Genomic DNA, 23,683 nt, shown 5'->3' with positions numbered 1-23,683 from the left:
AAGTTGCAAAGATGTTGGAGAGGGTTCAGAGGAGAGCCACAAAGATGATCAGAAAGCTGGAGCAGGTTTCTTGTGAAGAAAGATTGAGGGATTTGGGCTCTTACTGCTTGGAGAGAAGGCTCTGGGGAGACCTCATTGCAACCTTCCAGTACTTGAAGGGTGCTTATAAGCAGGAGGGAGACCAACTTTTTACATAGGCAGATAGTGATAGAACAAGGGGGAATGGTTTTAAACTGAAAGAGGAGAGGTTTAGATTAGATGTTAAGAGAAAATTTTACTGTGCGGGTGGTGAGGTGCTGGCACAGCTGCCCACAGAAGCTGTGGTGCCCATTCATGGAGATGCTCAAGGCCAGGTTGGATGGGGCCCTGGGCAGCCTGAGCTGTGGGGGGACATGGTCATTAAGGATCCTTCCACCCCAAGCCATTCTGTGATTCTGTAATACTATGATGATAAGTTAGAACCAAGTTGTACTCGAGTCAAGAATGGAGACAAGAGTCATGCATATTCAGTTCTCATGTTACCATAACTTTTCCTTCCTCTTCATAAATGTATGGGCCATATTTACTACACTGTATGTGTTAGATTGTCATCACCTTGCTGTTATCATTTTTCAGACAGTGAAAACCCCACTTCATTTCTCTGAATTGCCTTTTCAGTCCTGGAGAAGTCATTTGGGTCCTTTTTTTGAATGGATACTCTAGTATTTTCCTACCTCACCGTGGTTTCATGATGCAATACACCAGAAATTCAATTGCTCAGTTAGTTATCATGGTTTCTGGGAGCCTAATTAAAAAGTGGGCATAAAAGTATCTTTGAATATACCTACTTAACTTTAATCTACAATGTCAGCGTTTAGTAATAATATAATCTGCAAATGATCTGATCAGCATTGCACATTTCTTTTCAACTTTAGCTCTTGCCAGTCTCTCCCATATTGCCTGTGAACCTGAAAGGATCCTTGTATGTATCCACCTATCTGTCTGACATAAGAAAGCTGTCCCTTCAAAGCAACCACAGTGCTTGGTGTTTCTCAGAAGCTCTTTGCAAAACCCTGGGTACTTGTTTTCAGATTTGGTAGTGTAATGTTTGTTCAGAGACCAGCAGAAGTATTTTGTGGCTTAATGCAGAAACAGAGAATTATCATACCTGTTTGTTTGTTTGTTTTTTTTACGATTTGGATCAGTTCTGCCTTTGGATGGTAGATCTTTTGAGTACTGGGGATATATATGTATCAGGTTTTTCATGGCAATCGAAGCTGTTTCCTGGTATTGTTGTGGACTATGAGAAGGAACAATTGTTCCTGTATTGATTCTGTGATAGGTAGTGACCAAGAGAGATTGATGTAGTAGCTTAAACAGAAGAAACAGGGCCTAAATCTGCTCCTTTTGGAAGGGCTGCTTTGGATGGTCAGGAAAGATTGTATATGAGCATTGAAGAAATCTTCTCTTTTTTAAAAAAAATAAAAGTATATTTGCGCTTACCTGCGTACCCATAAATGTCTGTGTACATATGTGTGTATGCATGTATTCGTATACATCTAAATCTTTTTCTTCCTGCTTAATGAATGTTGTCACCTCCTATATTTTGTTACCTGGAGTGAAAGCTCTGCTGCCTGCTTGCTTGAGTATATATGCTGTAGAGGAATCTACTGTTTCATTACATAGACCCCCAGTTGAACAGTAAAATGCTTTAAGATTGCTTTTCCTATCACTTAATTATTATGTGCTGTTTTAGCTAAAAACAACAGCTGCTACTATTACTATTTTACTGCACCCTAAAGGCACTTAGCAGAACCAACATGGTTTTCTTGCAGAACGTTGCACAGTGAGGATCACAGACATAAGGGTTGGGGCTGAGATCACAGCAGGAAGATAGTGGGAATCTCATTATAGCCGTATGCATATTTTGTCAGTGTAATTTTAAAAGAATGTCTTAAAACAGTGATCATCATGAGCTTTAAAGAGTATTTTTCCTGTGTCAGTCCTGACTAATATTGCTTCTTGTACTTGCAGGTGCTCAGGTGGACCAGTCGGTGTTTGAAGAGCTTATAAAAGAGCAGCTTCCAGAACTGGCCGAACATATGAAGGATCTGACTACCTTAGCTTCCATTTCTCTTTCATGGTTCCTCACCCTTTTTCTCAGCATCATGCCTCTAGAAAGTGCTGTGAATGTCGTAGACTGCTTTTTCTATGATGGGATCAAAGCCATATTCCAGCTAGGCTTGGCCATACTTGAAGCCAATGCGGTGGACTTGTGTAACAGCAAAGATGATGGGCAGGCCCTGATGATTCTGAGCAGGTACCGTCACGCATGTGGTTGCAGGAACGTTGCTTCCCTCACAGATCTTCCTGCAGTCAAAGGAATTTGGGTGCTGTTGTCATGACAACCGCAGGCACCCTCTGTGTTAACACGCCGCTGCTGCTTGCATGGTGCCTATCTTAAACAATGGACTTTGTAATTCTGACAAATATATGTCCTGTGGCATTTCCTGGCGGTGCCGAGACATGCACGGACTGTGTCAGTGTGCAGTATGTACTGCTGCTCTTCGTGTCTTCCCTGGAGTGACGAGCTTCCTGCTCCCGACTTCAAGGAGGCAGAAGTTTTCTTCCTTGGGCTGCGTTTAGTCGTTTGGCGGGCTTGTTGTTTCTAGGATGAGCAATATTGAAGGCGTTTCTAAAAAACCTAGCAGCCTAAAGAAAAAATGTGTTTTAAGTCTGAGCCGTAAGACTTATTATTTATATTGAACAAAGCATAATATGGAGTAATCTGTGTTGCTTGTACTTGTTCCCTCTAGGTTTTTAGAGCACGTTAAAAATGAGGAGAGCCCTCTGCCACCTATTGGTAATCACCACGCATTTTTCAGCGATGATCAGGAAGCCACTCCAGTGACTGAAATAGCTAATCTCATTCATGATTCTTACGAGGTAAAATCCAGCTTGGTGTCTGCTGGTCAGATAAGTTAATATAATGTTGTAAAAGAAAAAGGTTTAAATTCAACATGGATGTTAATACACGTATTTAAAGGTCCTTGAAGAAGTGCTGAAATGCAGAATGCTAATTGCAGAATAAATACATAAACTGAGAGGTCAGCTAGAGACTGAATACGCTTGAAACTGTGAGTTCTTGAGGGAGTCACGATACTTTAAAAGCTGTATTTCCCATCTTCTGGTGATACAGTTTACTGGAATTATCAGTGTAGAAAAATGTATAAAACAATAAGCTGCCGTTCCTCCTTTCTAGAAATTTGGAGACCACTCTGTGGAACAGATAGAGCACATGCGCTACAAACACAGAATCCGGGTTCTGCAAAGCCATGAAGACACAACCAAGCAAAACGTGGTGAGTAGAATGTTTTTTAGACTGAGTTTTAGCACCTATCCTCGGCCCCGTCGTTCTGTGGCAACCAGCTTTCAGTCTTTTTAAGGTGCAAGATTATGAAAAAAGGGAGAATCATTACTGACTCTGGGAAAAAAAGCTCTTTTCTAAGATGCTTGATGCTTTTGTTTTGCAGCCACGCACGTTATTTTCTAGGGTGGCTATAACATAAAGAACAGCTGCAGGACAGGCCAGCCCAATGCTTTGTGTGTGGCGGTGGCCCTGGGCAGATGCCTGGGGAAGAGCAAGAACAGAGTGAGCGTGATGCGATGCTTCCCTGGCCTCCTGTGACCTGCAGCTTAGGGACTTCCTGCCTTTGTTTCTAATAGCCCTTGGGGGATTTCTCTTTTCACAGCTTGTCCAACCAGTGAACCTTGAGAAGGGGGGGGGGGGAATTGCAAAGATTTTTCAGTGCTCCAGTTTTCACCTGTACCACATAAGAACAGTCACTGGGAGGGTTCGTGTGCTTGCTTGTTCATGTCAGTGATGGCAGTAGCAAGCATTATGACTAACATGCATTCTCTTCCTCCTTAAGCTCCGAGTTGTCATCCCAGATGTTTCAATTCTTCCTGAAGACTTAGAGGAATTGTATGACCTGTTCAAGGTTGGTATACATAAAGAGTAGGGGATTAAGCGATTAGAGGCTTCTGGCTGTGATCTCCAGCCATCGTTTAGCACAGCCATCTCAGATTTCATGTCTGGGACATCTTGGAGAAGTGTTGCTGTGTTACCTGGATAAGTTCTTAGCTGGAACTTGCCGTCTTGTCCTTTGTCTGGTTGTCCGGTAGAGAGCAATACTAATGTACTGATAATTCAGTGGCGAATTATTGAGAATACTTTTTCTAACTTGCTGCTTGGTAATGGTCTGTGAGAAATTAGGTCCCAGTAATTTTCACTTGGAGACAGGACTTATTATGTAGTTCTGCTCACTGCAGATCCGTAATACTTTTAAGTCCTGCTCTCTTACTGCTCTTTAAAGGCACTCTCAATCGTCAACGGAGCGGGGAGGGAGCCCAGAAACTTACATATTTCCTATTAGCTCCCGATTCTCTTTATTTTTTTTCTCATTTTTTTTAACAACTAAGAGCAGTTTCTAGTTCAGTTCCTTAATGTCAGGATGATAATTGAAAGAGCTGTTACAAAGGATATTTTGAGATGGAAACATCTAAGATTACACAGAAACCCATGATTTAGAGCTTCATGCACGTAATGGACATTTAATGTATGTTTCTTTTGATCTGTTGCTCATCCATAAATATTAGGGACTGAGAACATTCTTGTGGTATGTACTCTGTGTTAAGCATCTTTGTGGCTAAGAGCAGCTATATTCCTGTTCCATTAGTTGTGGTAAGATAATGCTGCTGGGGCTCACTCTGTAGTGCGTCCCTCCTGCTCCTTGCTGCTGTTTTTTATCCTTGACTCTTATTTGCACTCATCTTTTCTCACTTGGTTTCTTTGTGATTCCTTTATTTCGTTACCTCCTTTGCTCCCTCAGGACAGCTCGTTTTGTTGGGGACTCTTTGTTGTGCATCAACCTGTCCCTAAGGGAAGAATAATGGGAACAGCATCCAAACTGAGAGGTCTGGGAGAGAATTAATGAGCGGGTCAAGCATGTTTGATACCTTGAATTTTCTCCACTGCCCTGTACCTTTGGATAGATGTCCTGAGCCAGACGCAGCCAATAGAGTGTCAGTAGCTCTTCCTCCCAAGAGTCTGTCCAGTTTCTTTTCATATTTATTAATTACCCATTGGCGATAATAAGAGCACTTGGATGCTTTAATTAAAGATTCATACTTAGCTTTTTCTCACATGAATAGTCTCGGTATCATTATAATGCTACACACAAAGAGAATTTTGAGCATTTCCAGCACACTTTGATGTGAATGCCTTTTCCCGCCAGTCGTGCTCTCTGTGATACTGCAGACTGCAATTCCGTTCTCCTGCATTTGATTTCTCCTAGAGGGAACATCTAATAAGGTGCTACTGGGACATGGTGGGGCCTGCTGCTGAGCGACACGACCCCAGCAGGCCGTACGCCGAGCAGTACCGGATTGATGCCCAGCAGTTTACTAACCTCTACAAGCTTGTTTCGCCCTGGACGTGTGGGGAGCACACCGACATCCTCGCTGAGAGGACATTCCGGCTCCTAGATGAGAATATGGACCGCCTCATTGAGTTCAAGGCGCTTGCCAGCTGTCTAGGTATTGGCTTCTCGCATGGGGTGGAAAGTGGACAGAGGCGTGGTGGATTGGGGTGAGACAGATGTCACATAATTGGCAGACAGTGATAAGACAAGGGAGAATTGTTTTAAACTAAGAGAGGGGAGATCTATGTTAGGTATTAGGAGGAAGTTCTTTACTCAGAGGGCTGTGAGGTGCTGGCACAGCTGTGCAGAGAAGCTGTGGTACCCTGGGGCCCTGGGCAGCCTGAGCTGGTGGGGGGCAGCCCTTCCCATGGCAGAGGTAGGGGCTGAGTGAGATTTGACATCTCTTCCAACACAAACCATTCTATGGTTCTGTGAAGATGTAAGCAGGTATTTTTCTTTTACATATAATTCACATAACCAATGACCTTCACTAATATTCACTGTTCCATTCACAGTAAGTAGGTTAAATTTAAAAGACACCTATGGTCATCATTCAGTATCGTATTAAAATATGTGTTAGTAATTCTGTTGAAAGTATTTTGTGAATTAAAATCATACTTGGGTCTGTGTGGAAGGCTAGGAAATCTTTGCCAGGTTGCTGCGCTCAGTGTACCTTTGAAACTGCAGTATGTTACCTGTAATTGGTTCTTCAAGATTTATCTTAATCTCCTTTAAGATTGTATGAGTTTGCTGCTGTTGACGGTAAGCAGAACAAAGAAAATGTGGCCATCAGAGACTGAGAGCAGAGCCTGAAGCCACAGCTGTGCTACTGAGATGAGGCTGTCCATCCCAAAATCTGGCTGAAGAACAGTGCAACATCTCAGCTGTTGCCTGACCCCAAATAACAAAAATGCTTCAACAGTCAAAGCCTCAAGAAATTAAGTAAATCCATATTTTTGCCATTTAAGCTTCCTGGAATTTTTATCCGAACCAAATCAACCTCTACTATATTATAATGAGGTTTCAATTCTTACATTCTTTAAACTGAAAAGGCTTCCACAGTATTTCAGTGTTTTTGTAAGTTTAGAAGCATTCTTCATTAGCAAGGGCTCTAGCTGCATCATCCCAGCTGCAGAAGGCAAAGGTAAGAACCGGGAGAAGGAAGATTTTCCCACTGTAAGTAAGTGAAGATCAGGTTCGAGACTGCCTAAAGAACCTAAAGCTGCACAAGTCCATGGCACCCAACAAGATCCATCCACAGGTTCTGAGGGAACTGGCGGAGGAAGCTGCCAAGCCGCTGTCTATATTTGAAAGGTCATGGCAGTCTGGTGAAGTTCCCCAATTGGAAAAGGGGAAATATAACCCCCATTTTCAAGAAGAGGAAGAAAAGAAGATCCAGGGAACCACAGGCCAGTCAGTCTAACCTCTGTGCCTGGCAAGATCATGGAGAAAATCCTTCTGAAGGCCTTGCTAAGGCAGATGGAAAACAAAGATGAGGTGATTGGTGGTAACCAACATGGCTTCACCAAGGGCAAGTCATGCCTGATGAGCTTGTTGGTTTTTTATGATGGAGTTACAGTGTCAGTGGATAAAGGAAGAGCAACTGATGTCAGCTATCTGGACTTGCACAAAGCGTTTGACGCTGTCCCACACAGCATCCTGGCTGCTAAATTGGAAAAAAATGGATTTGATGGAGCGCTTGCTGGATAAGGAACTGGCAGGATGGTCACACTCAGAGGGCTGTGGTTGACGTCTCAATGTCCAAGTGGAGACTGATGATAAGTGGCGTTCCTCAGGGATTGGTGCTGGGACCACTGCTACTTGTCCTTTTTGTAGGTGACATTGACTGTGGGATTGAGTGCACCCTCAGCAAGTTTGCAGATGTGACAAGCTGAGCAGTGCTGTTGACATGCCAGAGGGAAGAGATACCATGCAGAGGGACTTGGACAGGCTTGAGAGGTGGGCACGTGCCAATCTGAAGTTCAACAAGACCAAGTGCAAGGTCCTGCACCTGTGCTGGGGCAATGCCAACCACAGATACAGGCTGAACAGAGAATGGCTTGAGAGCAGCCCTGAGGAGAAGGATTTGGGGGTGTCAGTTGATGAAAGACTCAACACTAGCCAACAGTGTGTGCTTGCAGCCCAAAAGGCCAACCATATCATGGAATGCATCAAGAAAAGTGTGGCCAGCAGGTTGATGGAGGTGATTCTGACCCTTTACTCTGCTCTCATGAAACCCCACCTGGAATACTGTGTCCAGTTGGGACCCCCAGCACAAGAAGGATATAGAGCTGTTGGAGCAGGTCCAGAAGAGGGCCATGAAGATTATCAGAGGGCTGGAGCATCTCCTGTAAGGGGACAGGCTGAGAGAGCCGGGGTTCTTCAGCCTGGAGAAGAGGAAACCTCCAGGGGGACCTTCTAGTGGCCTTCCAGTACCTGAAGGGGGCCTACAGGAAGGCCAGGGAGGGACTTCTTAGAAGGGCAGGTAGTGACAGGATGAGGGGAAATGGCTTTAAATTGGAAGAGATTAGATTTATACTGGATATTAGGAAGAGATTATTTTCTGCAAGGGTGGTGAGACACCCTGGAACAGGTTGCCCTGTGAGGCTGTGGATGCCCCATGCCTGGAGCATTCAAGGCCAGGCTGGATGGGGCTGTGAGCAACCTGCTCTAGAGGGAGATGTCTGTCTAGGAGGGGTTGGAACCAGGTGATCTTAAAGGTTCCTTCCAGCCCAACCCATTCCACGAATCTCGTTTCATCTGATCACTGAAAACGTTAGCTCTATTACAAGAGAAATAGATATCTTGTTGGGGCTTCTTTTATACAACACTGGTAAGGACTAAGGGGAAGAAATTAAAAACACGATGGCCCCCAAAGAAGAGTTTTCTGTTTCTCCCCCTTTCTCGATCCTGCTTATATTGAAGCAACAAACAGCATTCGCTAGATTCCCTACCGTTCTCCCTGATATTTTTAAATGATGAAGTTCCGTAGGGCAGGTACTCCCGGTCTGTTTGACAACAACAAAGAACACAACAGATGCCTGTCACCTGCTGCTCCTCATTAATAGGCACAACTTAAAATATTTCAAAGTAATATGCTTGTTTTCATATATTGTTCTCGCAAACAATTCTCTTTTGTGCACCGAGATGGCTCATTTATTTTAAGCTGTGGGAGTAAATGCTCGAGTCCACTTCCTTATTTTTCTTCCCCCTCTCCCCCTCCCATTCTTCTCACAGATGTCATGTACAATGGAGAAATGAATGAAAAGATAAAGTTCCTGTATAAGCTGCACATCCCACCTGGTAAGAAACTTGAAAGGATATACCTCAGTTTCCCTTAAAAAACAAACAAGCAGCAAACTACCTGATGAAAATCGTTGGGAAGAGGCTACTTAGTGAACCGTCTTGCTCCCTTCAGCTGGGATCTGCGTCTGTAATTATGTTCACTCCAGTTAAAAGCTTCTTTGCGCGGGATTTATGGATACAAAACGTTAAGGCTCACATCTGCCAGATCCGGAGATGTTTTGTTGCCAGTTCTATGGTTACTTCTAGACTAAATACAAACTGGGGTTGCATTATTATGTGCCCAGTTTGCAGTAGAAATGCCCTCATCACATCTCAGTCCAGTTGTGATGAAGTGACAGCATTTTGCAGTGGTTTCTCTGCTCAGTTTTTAGTTCAGTGTGCCGTATCTTGCAGACTTCCTACTCTTACTGCAGCTCCAGCCTTACTTACGTTAACGTAATTTTACATCATGATTTAATGAAGTAACCGCTTAAAAACTTATTTGCCGTGCTATTTAGTTTTCTTCAAGTATGCAAGTTTTACAAACACAAATAACCACTGTGCAGCCTTAGGAGGATTAACGACACCTCTTTTGGACAGCTCTCACAGAAGATGAAAGAGACAGCCAGTCACCACTGAAGAATCCTTTGCTGTCAACTTCAAGACCATTAGTCATTGGGAAATCAAACGGTATGGCGGAAGTGGTTCTCTATTGTAAGCGTGTTTCTATGAGATAACAGCTTTCCAAGTGTCACCCCCACTCCGTTGTCTTCACTCTCTAGGTTTTATTCTGAAATGCTGATTTGCTGCAATGACTTGAGAACTAATTCTCCTTTTTGTGTCTGTTCCATAAAAGGAGATGCAGTAGATTACCAAAAGCAGTTGAAACAGATGTTGAAGGATCTAGCCAAAGAAAAGGATACTAAAACTGAAAAAGAACTGCCAAAAATGAGCCAGGTATGTATGTTAGGGGCTGTGGTCTGTTTTTAAAGTGGAGATCATTCACAAATGAATTATCTAAATACAGCAGCTTAGCTTTTAAAATAGCTTAAGCCCAAGCTCAGATTCAGTCCTTTAGGTATCTCGGACTGCGTTATTCTGATGGAGGGAAAAAGACAACATGTTAAAAAACAATTAGCCACCTTTATGAGCATCTTCCTCTCCACAGACTGGCTGGTAAATACACGTACATTGTTAGGATGGAAAAAAGCACTCCTCATAAACCCAAAGAATTCTTGAGAATGCATATTGCTGTTCCGTCTTTTCTGATGTCCTCCCCACCGGATGGGTAACCTTATTGATCCATCACCAGCTGAGACTTGCCCTGCCTTAGCCTAATGCTGACGCTGAACAGCAGGAGACAGCCAAAGGCTCTTGTCATCTCTTCCCTAACGCCACTACTGCATATGTTTTTGATACAAGGGAATCTACTGGGGAAAGGGGGCCCTGTGTTATTAAAACGTGTGTGCACATACAAAGATAAATGGAACTTTACCTAGAATCCCTTCTGTGATGGTACAGCTAAAGAAATTTTTAATGGGTGGCCTGTCTCCAGCTTTTCGTAAGCTTAGCAGGACTCGCATCATCTCTCTGAGGGCAGCATTTGATTGAACTTCCTGATATCCCTTCCAACTTGAATTAACCTTTGACTCTGTAAAACTTCAGGTCTCACAGATGGAACAGCTCACAGCCCTTCGGCTCCGTGAGGTGTTGAGTGAGTGAGGGAAGGAGTTTCCTTTTTTTTAATTAGAAAAAACCATTACTGGTGAGAGCTGGGGAAGCAGCAAATGGGGAGGTATTCGCACGTCTATGAGTGGCTACCGTGGTTATAATCACTCTAACCACCCACGATCTTTCTGCCGTATCTCCACTTGCCCTTTGGTCACTTACGAGGTCCTGTTCTAAGGAAGCAAAATACTTTTCTGCTCTGTTCCCCTTTCGATTTCCAGTAAAAGTGTTTCTTAGCTTGACTGGACGTTGAAATCCCTTTGCTTGCAGTTTTCTAAAGCAAGCAGAAGTTAAAAACGTTTAAGTCTACAGGCAGTATTCTGCATTCCATTGCAATACTCTGCTCTCCTGACTCCTAGTTACCCACAGTGTAGCTGTTCAGCACCTTACTTCTGATTTTTTTCATCCTTCACAGAGAGAATTCATTCAGTTCTGCAAAACCTTGTACAGCATGTTTCACGAAGATCCGGAGGAGAATGACTTATATCAAGCTATTGCCACTGTGACCACCCTGTTACTTCAGATTGGAGAAGTAGGACAGAGGAGCATCAGCCTGGGGAGCGGATCGGATGAATTCAGCGAGGACCTGCAGGCCCAGGCCTCTGCTTCAGACCATGATGCTGTTTTTAGTGACACTGTGAAGACCCTTCACAGAGACTCTCAGTCTTCACCCGTGACTGAAGGGGACTGGACAGTCTCTTTTGAACATATTTTAGCATCCCTCTTAACTGAACAGTCGTTAGTTAATTTCTTTGAGAAACCCCTCGAGCTAAAACCAAAGCTTGAGAACGCAAAGCTGAATCAGTACAGTCTCAAAACCAACGGGATGAGCTGCCAGTCACGGAGCGAACATACGAAACTGAACACGCAGTAGCAACGCACCTATCCAAAGGAACGTGCGCTGAAAGAACACCAAAGCACGTACTGTACGAGGCTTTCAGTCAGCTGGGGACTTCTGAGCAACAGTTTGTTATGTTTGCGGCTTTCGGTTTAAGAGTTTTAAAGCTAAAAGTTGTGTGAGTGTCATTTTGTGCCATCCACTCAATGTTAAAAGGAAACATCTGTCTACAGTGCCAAGACGCTGAAGTCCTCTTCCATAGCGGGAGAGCAGAGGCTGGCTCCTGTTGTCCCTTTTTTGTTTTGTTTTGTTTTTTTAAAGGAAAACAAACAAACAGGAAAAAACTATTCAGCTACTGTCTGCAGTTTGTTTAGGTTGCCTTTTTTGCACTAATAACTGAAAACCGTTTCAATGCTGGTAATTGAAACTATTTTAATATATTTGATTGTATTCCGATTTGTATGTCTTGCTGAACCGTTAAGTGGACATGGACTGTGCTTCTGATGTTGGTCTCTGGAAGTATGCACTTTTCAATAAACCCTTTTTGTACCAGATCTGTATTGACTATTTCTGGATTGATGGGAGCTAAGTGCCATTAGTTTCTACTTCACATCCCCTGAGGTAGTATGGTCCAATTTAATGGCCTGGCCAGAGCTCTGTGTCTCAGCGCAGTACGCAGACTTGCCTGGGAGAAACCTTTTGACTAGAAGCCCAGCAGAGGAAGAACAGCTACAGACTCTATCCAGGAGAGATGGCATACACAACAAAGTAATGTTACAATACCTGTGTCACAGCTCTGCATTCCCACAGGAACAAAACCCTAGGACTCTGCTAACCAAACACTATCTTCCATATTACATTCACATGTAGCAGAAGTCCACGGATTTCTGTTTGTTTTGGCTTGTATTTACATAAAAATAATAAAATACCACCGTTACGCAAAGCCCCAAGAAAACAAGCTGTCACCTGTTCAATTCAATGCTTCACGGGTGAGATCTTGAAGAGACCAGGGAATAAAAGAGATTAAAGAGTAAACTTTCTTCTTAATAGTTTTATTGTCATTAAAATCTGTTTAATTTTCATCCACGTTGACTGTCTGCAGACCTGCAAAACAAGAAGTTGTACCATCATCTATTTATTTCTACTGTAACTCCCTTTCACATACATGCATCCATCCACCTATGGTATGAAAGCTAGTTTGCTTGTCTACTTCTGGAAGAACTACCCAGGGAAGTACTAAGGGAAGCATCACGTTTAATCCATTCTGCAGATAAGGTATTTTTCAGCTAACAAACATGAAGGCTCTACCTGCTTGTGCCTTCAACATCAGAAGAGGAAAGGGACCTTTTTCATCCTAACTTTGCATTGCAGGAGGGGAGCTGTCCTATTCCACTAGATGTTCAACACTGTGCACGACTTCCTTCAGGAAGAGAGACACCGTTCAACCTTACCTTTGAATGTTGTGACTGGTACATACGTAACCAGCGTGTACAGCTTGTTTGGGGAATCTTCATCCTCATTGCGCTTTCTGGACAAACGCACACGGATACGGTAAGGAACATTCCTAAAACAAGACATCATTAACTGTTAATAAAACAGGAAAGAAAAAAGCCCTTTGTTCCATGGCTACTAACCTCTCTGATTTCTGAAGCTTTGCCTATTTGTTCAAAGACATGGGCCTGTACCTCAGCATTTATGCTGTTTGCCATAGAGGAGCTTCTATGTTTAAGGGTGCCATTAAGAGTCAGCTGAGCCTTGGGTACTAACGATGCACTGGCATCACAAGTGCACCACTGCACTACTAATTACTGATCCAGCAAACAGACTATGAAGGTCATTATCATGAGCAAGCAGCTGTTACTAACGAGCATTTCTTACCTGAAAAGAACTGCCTGACTATTTCTGGGCTAGCAAGAAGTTAAAGCATTTTAATTGAAGGCACTGTCCAAATGTCTCCTAAACAGACAGGCAAGGGATATATCACCAACCTCTCTAGGAAGCCTGTTCCAGTGTTTGAGCTCCCTAACAATAAAGAAACTGTTCCTAATGCCCAGTCTGAACCTCTCCTGGTGCAGCTCTGAGCCATTTCCCTTCTGCCACTGGCTCCCAGGAGCAGAGCACCTCCCTCTGCTTCTCAGGGCACTGCAGGGAGCAGTGAGGTCAACTCTGGTCCTCCTCCAGATCGTGCAGCCTAGTGCGCTCAGCTTCACAGGACCTGCCTTCAGCCCTGTTAACAGCTCTGGTGCCCTCCTCTGGGCTCTTTCTAGAACCTTAACGTTCTTTTTAGGTTGTGGAGCACAGAACTGCACACCATATTTAAGACAAGGCCATAACAATGTCCAATATAGAGAAAGAATCACTGTTTTCAATCAAGTGGCCACGCTGTGCTTACTACAACCCAAAACACAGTTTGCCCTTTGGCTGCCAGGGCACACTGGTGGCTCACACAGCCTGCTGCCACCTGCACCACCAGCTCCTTTCCTAATGAACTGCTCCAGCCCCTCATCTCCCTGTCTGTATCCAACACTCTTACCTGAACAGAAAACAGTGAGGGGAAAGAACTAACAAAAACCCCACAACTACTTTGAAAGCCCAAAGGCCTTGTTAAAGAGTCAGAGTATTGCTCAACCTGTACGCCACAAGTCAGTGCAACATTGGTGTGCATTAGAGCTAAACAAAGATCTTACCTATCCGACATACAGTTGATCAGCATTTCTTCCTCACAGAGCCCACAGAACAACAGCTGAACTGCTCTGTTGGTTTTGTGATGCTCAGTCACAGCCTAGCGTCCTCCCTTCATACTGCACTAAGCCTGATGCTGAGGGCAGGCAAAAAATGGTTTATTCAGACCATATTTCAAGTAGTGCCTTACTCAAGAGGAACCCAGGATTCTGGTCAAGTCTTGCTCTGAGCAGTTCACTCGGGAGAAAGAACTTCCTTCTTGCTCTCCTGTCTCAGAGCATGTTTACTAAATCAGATCCAGCACAAAGCACTTTCATGCACGCTGTAATTAAGACACAGGAACATGCTTGGATTCCCTCACCTCTTAAGCTGAAAGCATTTCTTATTACTTTGCCTGGCTCACTGGCCATCGCAAGAGCTGACACTGTGATTTTAGTCTCTCCTCATCCTTTCAGAAGACACTGATCCTGAACTTGCAACAACTGCAGTTAAACTCACAGTGGAAGGACAGACGTGATGATTCCCTGTTCTTTTATGCTGAATGCACTTAGCAGCACTTTTACAAATTAACACAAAGAAGTCCTGGATAGTAACATCACGACTAAGCTCTGAGGTTATGCTGTCACCTGACTGAGCAACTACTACTTCTTTACACATGAACCACAACAGCTTAATACTAAGGACAGAAAAACAGCCCATCCAATAACTTAGTCCCATCTTTCCACTCTGCTTTGGAAGGAAGGGTTGCCACAGCACACAAGGACCCCGAATAAATACAGCACGAGCCAGACTTACAATATGAATCCTTTCCAGGTAACTTTATTAAGGTGTAAAAGATCCCACTCCCTACAGTCAGTAATAGCCTTTGGGCTACTTTAACATGTGCCAAATGCTGAACCAGCTGCCCCTCTGGCAGCAATTTAACACTAGTTTCTATTTTCTGGCCCCAACAACTTCATTATTTGTATTCTCAAACACAAGAATAACGGCCCTATTTAGAACACACCACATCATTTTCTCACGCAGCATTTTGTCTGTTCACCATGCTTCAAACCTAATTCTCTTCAGGCACATTACAGACGCCAGATACCTGGCTGGGAATGCAATGGGTTTCCAAAACCTTCCTGCCACGATAGGCATTCAAGTAGTACAGAACTACAGTAATACTGCAAGAAGGTTACAGATTTGTCCAGCCCTCTAAGTCCTGCATGTACAAAGACATTATTAAGAAGTTCCTTCCCACCCAACCCAGAAAGCAGCAGAAACGTACCTTATTCCCTTTGCCCAGACTGCTTTGTTCAGCCTGGTGTCGATGCGGACATCGGGAGTACCCATTTCTTTCATTGCAAATTTACGGATTTCCTTGAGCGCACGCGGTGCCCGTTTCTTGAAGCCACTGGGACAAGCAGAACAACCATTTATTGAACGTCAGCAAACTGTCAACACCGGACACTTGCTACAGCAAACATCCACCAGCATTCTCTAAACACGCAACTCAAACAACTTCAACCATCACTATCAAGTTTGCAGTCTCGTTTCTCTCTTGCTCAAAGTTCATTTCTGCCTGTGTGACCGCAGCCATACCCATATGAAGAGAACCAAGGGAATTCTGCAGTAAGTCTTCTCAAGTGCTTTGCTGCTGCATGGCTGTACGAGCCTCAGGATGTTGTCAGACACACACAAATCTCAGCAAACATTGCTCAAATCAAATCATACCCCAACTTACACCTCACGCAGCTCAGCAATGAGCACAGATCCAATTATATGACTACAGCACTACTTCTAAAACTTATCACAGCGGGATACATTTTAAACTTCAGCTGGGAAACAACAGTGCTTCGGGCACAGAGCTAAACTGTTCTCCTTTCAAATTAAATCCAAGAACACTCCCCAGAAAGACCAACAAGCACCTTTCAGAAAGTCATCTCCAAGTCCAGCTCTGCAGAGGTACAGATCTGGTCCTCTGGGACACAACTGTAGAACAGTCTACTTGCAATCCATGCCAGTAAGCACTGCTGTCTTCTGTAGTTCCAAGTAACACCTGCACACGCAATACCTGATGGACAAAAAAACCACCACTTACACTCCATGGATCCGCTTGTGGATGTTGATGGTGTACTCCCTGGTCACCACCTCGTTGATGGCAGATCGCCCCTTCTTCTTCTCGCTGCCTTTCTTTGCGGGAGCCATCTGAGCACCACTGAAAAGCATCCGTGCACACGTCAAACACACACCCCTATAACTTTGCCCACATTGCATTCCCAGCTCCTCCATTCCTCAGCTCCTTACAGGCCTCACAACTCCCACGTTCAGGATGTTTTCTCTGATTAACCCATCACAGAATCATAGAGTGGCTTGGGTTGGAAGGGACCCCAAGGATCATCAAGCTTCAACCCCACTGCTGCAGGCAGGGCTGCCAACCTCCACATCTAATACCAGGCCAGGCTGCTCAAAGCCCCATCCAACCTGGCCTTGAATGCTTCCAGGGAGGGGACACCCACACCCTCTCTGGAAGCCTGTTGCAGCCCCTCGCCATTCTCACAGTATAGAATCACTGGGGTCACATCACTGGGCTCCGTGGCTGCTTCCCAAGATGCTTTCCCCAGCTGACCATAAACCAGCCCCCCCGTCCCACTTCTATATCTCCACGCTCCCTCCTCCTTCAGGGCAGCCCAGGAGCGGCCTACGTTCTCTCCTGCTCCCGCCCCGTAGCCCAGCAGAGCCCGCAGTCCCTGTACAGCTGCCCCGCGGCCTCAGCGATCCCGCTCCCCACCCATTCCAGCTGCGGCCGGAGGGAGCCGCGGGGCCGCGGCCCCATCCCTACGGAACGGACGTCCTTCGAAAGGAATGCCCCGCCGCCCCGTACGCTGAGCCGCCCCCCGCGCCGGGACAGACGGAGGAGAGCTCCCGCAGCGGTCCCTGCTGGGAGGATGGCGGCGGATTAAGGACAGCCGGGCCCGCGCCGCACTCACCCCGCTAGAGGCACAGGCCGGAAAGGAAGGCGGAAGGGAGCCGGGGAGAAAGGAACTCTTCCGGGTTGCGGCCTACTGCGCCTGCGCAAACGGAAGAGCGGGCGGGAAGGAGGGGAGACATGGGCTGGGGTTGCTGCGCGCATGCGCACTGGCTTCTGGCCGATACCGGCTGTTAGATCAGGCTGTTTCCCTGCAGGAGGTGGTGGAGGTTTAGGATATTACGTATGGGATGCGTTTTAATGATAGGCTGCTCTGATTGTGCTGTTACATGGCTCATGCTTCTGCTAACCTGGCTTGTTTGCTTCTTGCTGGGTTAAAGGCTTTCCCTCACAGCTGAAGAACTTAGACCTGCAGCTCTGTGTTGGGCTCTGAGTGCTGCCTTCCCATGTGCCACCCGTCCTTAGGGATGTAGGCTGGCCCTTGTATAGGGACTTGGCTTGAGGATTATCCCACTGGTAGGCAGTTTCCCGTTCAGTCTGCACCTCTCATCCCTGAGACAGAAAGGGGCAGCAGCTGGCACAGGGAAACATGTGATGGCTTCCCAATCTGCCTAAGGAAATAGCCAGAGCTGAGCGATTCCATTGCGACAAAGCAGAGCCCAGCTATAGTACACCAGAACAACAACCCACTCTGTAAAAGAGGACTGGCAATCCACGCTCATGCAACAGGGAGCAAGGGCAGTAATCCAGAGTTGGAATGTGTGTACAGAGGAGAAATGAGACAGAGCATGAAAAATGAGATACTGACGTAAATCTGCTCTCACAAGTGCCCCGTGTCCTTCCAAACGACAATGTAAGCCAGCTTATGGGAAGACAACCCCACCCTATTGACAGCCTGTTAACTGCTGCGGTACTGCTGATTTGAGGCTGAGCTCGGGCATACCACTGAGTATCAGGAGAGATGTGGGAGAGTAAAACAATTCCTCAAAGAGATTTTCTTTTCCTGTGGCTTCTGTTATAGTAATTGAGATCCAAGAGTCACAGAACCATAGAATATCCCAAGTTGGGAGGAACCTACAGGAATCACAGAGCCCAGCTCCACACAGGTCACCTAGCATTCAAACCCTGCATTTGACAGTGCTGTCCAAATGCTCCCAGCACTGGGGGCCGTGCCCACAGCCCTGTGCATCCCGTTTCATGCCTACCGCCCTGTGGTGCAGCCCCTTTCCCTGCCCCCCAGCTGCCCCTCCCCTGACAGCTCCATGCCGTTCCCTCGGGCCCTGTCGCTGTCACACAGAGCAGAGCTCAGCGCTGCCCCTCCGCTCCCTGTGAGGAGCTGCAGCCGCCATCAGGCCTCCATCAGCTCCTCTGAGCACACCGAGGGGTCTCAGCCGCCCCTCAAACATCTTCCCTTCTAAACCCCTCGCCATCTTTGTAGCCCTCGAGAAGTGCTACTTCCATGGGTGTTTTCTCAGAAGTGCTCATGTTCCTTCATTACCGCTTCCCTTCACGAACTTTCTGGCCTCCAAATGGACAGATTTCCCTTCCCGTTTCTGAGAATAAGTCAGTAGAGAAGTGGATGGCATTTATGAAGTTAGCCCCTAGCATGCCTTCACTAAGGTTTGTTCACAGTTAATGGAAAGAAGTTTCCTCAGACATCAGGTGAGAGAACCTTAGGGTTTGGTGCTTTAATCTTCATCTGGAGGGGTCACTCTTGCTTCACCAAATGTAAGAACTTAACCGTGAGCGCAGTGACTCAGATATCTGGGAGAGGTGACTGAAGCTGGTGGTAGAAACATTTTCTTAGAGACCAGATGCAGTCTTAAAACATGTTTTAGAGACAGATACTTGATTCTCTCATCTGCCTTCGGTACAAACTAAAATACCTGTGTACCAATCCTTGTTTCCAGCCAGTCCTGCTGTGGAAGCAGTGGGGTCATTTTGCCAATAGGTTTTCTCCAGGAGATTTTTAGCTTTTTTTTTCTTTTTGTTTGTACAGAAGGCTTTTCAGAACCCAGGGCAAGTGAACTTCTGAAAGTTTACTTTCACCATTTACAGCTCCTAACCCAATTATCTCTGTTGTTTCTGGATGGCATAGAGGTCAGAGATGAAGGCCCTGTGAAATCCCCGGTGCAGAAGTGTGGGAAGGACAGAATGATTTGTGCTCTCTTGAAGGTTAGGCTGTGTCAGGCAGATACAGGCTGTCCTGAGGGGCTCTGGGAACCATCCCTTCAAACCTGCTGTGGCAGATGAAGACATTCCTACACCTAGTTGTCCACCTTGTTCTTTGTTGGAGCTTGCTGCTCCTGCAGCAGAATTGCAGAGGGAAAGCAAGTGTGTGTTTTGGCTGCTCCATCTTGTCAATTTGAATTTAACATGAAAGAGTCTGCATACGGATGCCCAAGTGGAGACTAGACTGGATGCAGTGGGGATATGTTAGCTAATCTAGCAGAGGTGTAGCAGAAAACTCAGGACAACCAAGTTGCTAACTACTGAAGCTGCTGCTTAGCAAACACGGGTCACAGCCTGGGTATATGCTGCATCAGACTGCTGTAAGCTTCTTGCTGTGCCCTGCATTTTGTCCCAGTCCATGTCTGTTTGGTCGGAAGTACAAAGCAGTGGCCTTCAGAGCTATAAAAGAATGTAAAGTTAGCTGTCTTGGCTAGCAGCTATTTTAACTCCCTAAGCTATCATTCTCATTGTCTATGCCATACCCCAGATCCCATAGGATATTTGTTTTTGCTAACTGGATGCTAAATACCCTGTAAGGCTATAGCTAATACTAAAAAATCTAAAGTGAGCCACGTAGTTGAACAGCCACAGGAAAATGTGTGCAAGTCCTGCAATAAAGCCTTTTGGCTATTTTATTTTATTCTACAAATAAAGACACTGTCCATCATTAAATGGAAAAAAAAAATAGCTTGAGATGTATATAGCATGAAACAGTCGTACCCTTCACAAATAAAAACCATTTCTAATTCATTAGTTTATTACAAAATATCCACTCACAAAAGAGCACAAGCACAATCTTTATACTTGTGAAATGAGTTGATATTTCATATACAAAATAATTTCCACATAATTCCATATAATTTTATTTTATATAGAAATAGGTCATTATTACAACAGCTGTACAATACACTACTTTGTATTTAATAATTACATAAAATCTTTCTTAGAAACATATCAACAGAAAACATACAAAAAAAGCGAAAAGTGCATTTCTTCTTTCCCCCCCCCCAAAGGAAAATCCAACCCTAAATGTTATAATGAAGGAGATATGTAATAGTCTGCAGCATCCCGAGTCAGTGGGCCAAAACACAGTGCATATTTCTCAGAGACTTGCAGTGAGTGAGTCATTTAGCTTGAAGAAGGGTCCATCTTATGTTACGGGAGAGATGCGTGATTGTGCTTAGAATTTGAGTTCACCTTTGCAATCACAATTGGTACAGAAAACAGTCCAGTGTTTTTTGTTGTTGTTGATTTGTTCTCAGTCACAAAGAACAGTTAGGGTAAGCTGCATAATACTTTTCAGATTCTAAATCAAGGGTTATGAGCTGTAGACCATCTTCACCAACGACCAGGCTTTCTTTTCCATTGGATGTGCTAATTTGGCCGCAAGAATAAGGAAACAAACTTCTCTTTACAGAAAGTGCCTAGGTTTTGTCCTCTGTGCAGTTGTGCAAAATAATAACAATAATCATAATAAAAATAATCTCTTGTTCTCTCCTCAATAGACCTTTGACGCAGTGCTTTTCATACACAAAAGAAGAACTGAAAGAGTGAAGGCCAAGTACCTCATGTGTCTGTCAACAGTCTTTTGGAATTGCCAGACAACTTTCCAAGTGACACACCAAGCTGGAACTCCTCCTCCTGTGCACACAGTGATGATGGAGTTTGCACAGGATCGTGTTCCTCTTTGTTTCACTCTGCCAGTACGTGCTGTGCTCACAAGACAGCACAAACTGAATCCGGGGTGCCGTCAGTGTGCTGTGTGCAGCAGTCTGTCCCCTGTGGCATCACAGAGCTGTGAAACAAAGGCTCATGCAAAAGCCGAAACAGTAAGTACAAAGTCATTCTCTCCTGCCCCATGTGCCCATTGGTTAAAGCTAATCGTGCATTGATTGTGCTGGTGGGACTCTATCGCAGTGGCTGTGATAAATCTGATGATTCTGATAAGCTATTGCTTCTTCTTGGTAGTTGTTGCTGCTGCTGCTGCTGCTGTGTCTGATGATACCCCATATTTCCTTGCTGTGGTGAGTAAGATGGCAGGAGCAAAGAATCAGTTTGCTCATTGTGCAAAGAACTTGGTGTTTGTACCTACAGATAAAATAAAATTCACCTTGTTGTTTGATTCTTTCACGTTAGAGCACGTCGTCCTCAATGAATAGCATACCTAAAAGCATTACTCTTTTGCTGGCTTTTATTTCTGGGGCTGTGTACTTGGCAACGGGCTTGCTTACCTATGCTAGGAGGAATGGACTTGAATTGCAGCAGAGAAGCTTACAATTAGGCATTGAGAAAGGCTTTCCAGTAGGCATGCCCTGCCTAGGACTTGCAGGTTATTCTGAAAAGTCTGTTTAAGTACAGGCTGAGACAAACGTGTCAGAAATGACATAGCTAGATGGTAGAAATGAAGCAGAAATGACACGGGGGATCCTAGTGGACCTCATGAGGTCCCTTCTAGCCCTTTCTTTTTGTGAGTACGTGGTAGGGTGTAACCTTGCAGTGTTGAAGTCCATGTGAATTTTGCAGATGCTTGTATGAGAATGGGGTCTACCTTTTTTTTTTTCTTTCTTTTTTTTTTCTTTTCTTTTTTTCCCCCATTAATTCTCAGCTATGGTAAGGATGCCATTTGTCTGTTTAATTATTTGAGGTCGATGATACTCTTTCAGTGATTCCAGTGGAGTTGTGACCAGGTTTTATACACTCAGTTCAGCTCCTTTTCAGACACTAGAGAGACACATCTTTAACCTCCCGCCCCCCTCCCCTTAGCTTTAGTATGTGCTGAATTAGGTAAAACAAAACAAAACAAAACAAAACACCACGGTATTTTTCATCTTCGAATCACCTGGTGCTCCCAGGTGATCTACTCCAATTCATCTTCTTTGCCTTGTGGAGTCGAAGAAATACTTTAATTTATGGAAGAGATCTGGATATCTGATCCAGATCTTATTTTATGTTGGTGCTGGTAATTAAAAATCATCTTTTGACTTGTAAACTAAGCAAATCTTGTACTTAATAAAGAGTACAAAATAAATCCTAAGGCATCAATTTTCTCCGTCTAGAAATACACTTTAAATACATCCAGGATAATCTGATTATGTTTCCAATATGCAGGATTAGTAATTTCCTTTGAAATAGTCTGACTGTTCTCACTGCTCCCTGGCTATACTGGAAGGGTACACGACACTGTATCAGTGTCTTGCACATTTCAGTATCTCTGAAATGGCCACCTCAGCCGTGATCAGGCTCCCGCTGAAACTTACAGCTTGGCGAGGCCTGCAGGCCCTGTTTGCACAGCCCATTCGCCTCATTACTCTGTGCATGTGTTTTACACACTGTCTTCTTTGTCCTTCCCTACCTGCAGGTAGCGTTGTTGCTGATGCTGTTGGTGCTGGAGTTGCATAGGTGGCAGAGAGGATGACTGGGAAGGAGGAGTTGTGGCAAAGCCTTGGTTTAACACTGCTTGTCCCATCAGAACGATTGGAGAGCCGCTGCTGGAAGTCTGCACTTCCAAGCTTTGAAACATTTGTTGGTTTTGAGAATATCTGTGTGAGAAAGAAAGAAAACAACCAAGAATAAACCAGTAGAAACAAAGGCTTTCTCCTAGGATACAAGGTGGACACCAACAGTCTTCATAAATAATTCTTAGTAAAAGATTCCAGTGTATCAGATCTGTGCATGTGAGAACCAGCATCACTGGCAGCACTGCTCTGCTTAATGCTGTGCAAGAGCTGGACTTGCAAGGCAGAACACACTGCACCTCAAAATCCAGACCACGGTTTAGATTCATTAGGTATTTTGGTTTATGCATGTCTTCAGCCACAGGTTCACATCCCAGGCTCATTAAAGCAAATGGCCTTTGATTTTTTATTAATAAGATGAGTTCTGAACTGCAGCAGCTGAGAAGTAAATACATTCCCTGTTCTGCTGCCTGTGCTCTGGTATGGCTGCCTGTGGGGGTGGTAATCTCCTGCAGAAGGATGGGTAGGTTTCATTAGTTTCTAAGGTGCTTGCAGACATACTGTCAACTATGGTCAGCAGCTCGTAGCTCCCATAGCTGTGGACCACATTAAACAAACACAAGAAGCCTCTAGAAATCTTCTAGAATGAGAGACAGGCCAAAAACAAAACACTCGGCTCCTCTTGCTGGGCTGCTTTTGCATAGCAAATGCCAAATATGTGCTGTTTTGCAGAAGGCTCTGGGTAAAACCACAATGGAGCTACTGCCAACCCAGCCTAATTCTGTTTATCCCGTAATGGGTGGTGAGATCATACTGTGCCGTGTGTTTTCTAACAGCTGTTCAGAATTAGGGGTTAGTCAGAAATGCTAACATTTGGGCACTTATGAAAGGATGTGAGCTCTGAAAAAGGGTCCTGTGAATCAGGCAGAGCACTTGAATGGCGAGAGGTATGTTTGAAGATCAGGCCTATTTATTTAGAGGCTTAAAAGCAGGTCTCAACTGCAGATCTGTGTGTTGAAGGTTTTAATTCAAGGTAATCTTAAGCAGCAACAGTTATGTTCGAAAAAGAATTACTGAATACCTACACTCC

General features: G+C 44.7%; 3 protein-coding genes across 10 annotated transcripts in view; 1 reads left to right on the top strand and 2 right to left on the bottom strand.

The window, feature by feature from the left end:
• Nucleotides 1-11,866, top strand: part of TBC1D8 (TBC1 domain family member 8) — a 48,805-nt gene extending 36,939 nt beyond the window's left edge. Inside the window, exons 12-20 of the mRNA XM_072352704.1 lie at nucleotides 2,014-2,299; nucleotides 2,796-2,925; nucleotides 3,242-3,340; nucleotides 3,912-3,980; nucleotides 5,337-5,577; nucleotides 8,700-8,765; nucleotides 9,348-9,437; nucleotides 9,604-9,704; nucleotides 10,891-11,866. Coding sequence (XP_072208805.1) covers nucleotides 2,014-2,299; nucleotides 2,796-2,925; nucleotides 3,242-3,340; nucleotides 3,912-3,980; nucleotides 5,337-5,577; nucleotides 8,700-8,765; nucleotides 9,348-9,437; nucleotides 9,604-9,704; nucleotides 10,891-11,349 — 1,541 coding nt within the window. The 3' untranslated portion in view covers nucleotides 11,350-11,866. The remainder of the gene's footprint in view (nucleotides 1-2,013; nucleotides 2,300-2,795; nucleotides 2,926-3,241; nucleotides 3,341-3,911; nucleotides 3,981-5,336; nucleotides 5,578-8,699; nucleotides 8,766-9,347; nucleotides 9,438-9,603; nucleotides 9,705-10,890) is intronic.
• A 483-nt stretch (nucleotides 11,867-12,349) lies between these two features.
• On the bottom strand, nucleotides 12,350-16,194 carry RPL31 (ribosomal protein L31). The gene is made up of 4 exons (XM_072352716.1): nucleotides 16,079-16,194; nucleotides 15,266-15,391; nucleotides 12,765-12,877; nucleotides 12,350-12,417 (listed from the first exon to the last, which is right to left on the bottom strand). Exons 1-4 carry the CDS (start codon nucleotides 16,183-16,185, stop codon nucleotides 12,386-12,388), a joined length of 378 nt encoding a protein of 125 aa, XP_072208817.1. The 5' UTR covers nucleotides 16,186-16,194; the 3' UTR covers nucleotides 12,350-12,385.
• A 3,541-nt stretch (nucleotides 16,195-19,735) lies between these two features.
• NPAS2 (neuronal PAS domain protein 2) overlaps nucleotides 19,736-23,683 on the bottom strand; it is a 96,529-nt gene continuing 92,581 nt past the window's right edge. For all 8 annotated transcript variants that reach the window (XM_072355935.1, XM_072355992.1, XM_072355945.1 and 5 more), the window contains 2 exons: nucleotides 22,491-22,677; nucleotides 19,736-21,226 (listed from right to left, as the gene is read on the bottom strand). In XM_072355935.1, the coding sequence (XP_072212036.1) occupies nucleotides 21,047-21,226; nucleotides 22,491-22,677 (367 nt within the window). In that variant the 3' untranslated portion in view covers nucleotides 19,736-21,046. The remainder of the gene's footprint in view (nucleotides 21,227-22,490; nucleotides 22,678-23,683) is intronic.

Source organism: Excalfactoria chinensis, chromosome 1 (genome assembly GCF_039878825.1).
Source record: "Excalfactoria chinensis isolate bCotChi1 chromosome 1, bCotChi1.hap2, whole genome shotgun sequence".
In the NCBI taxonomy this organism is placed as follows: domain Eukaryota; kingdom Metazoa; phylum Chordata; class Aves; order Galliformes; family Phasianidae; genus Excalfactoria; species Excalfactoria chinensis.
The sequence above is the reverse complement of the archived record's forward strand: the minus strand, read 5'-3'. Positions and strand labels throughout refer to the sequence as shown.

Coding starts and splice junctions, on each gene's coding strand:
- RPL31 (XM_072352716.1), bottom strand. CDS start 16,185: ATGGCTCCCGCAAAGAAAGGCAGCGAGAAGAAGAAGGGGCGATCTGCC. Junction 12,878..15,265: donor GTCTGGGCAAAGGGAATAAG/GTACGTTTCTGC, acceptor GTCTTGTTTTAG/GAATGTTCCTTACCGTATCC. Junction 12,418..12,764: donor ACCAGTCACAACATTCAAAG/GTAAGGTTGAAC, acceptor CTTGTTTTGCAG/GTCTGCAGACAGTCAACGTG.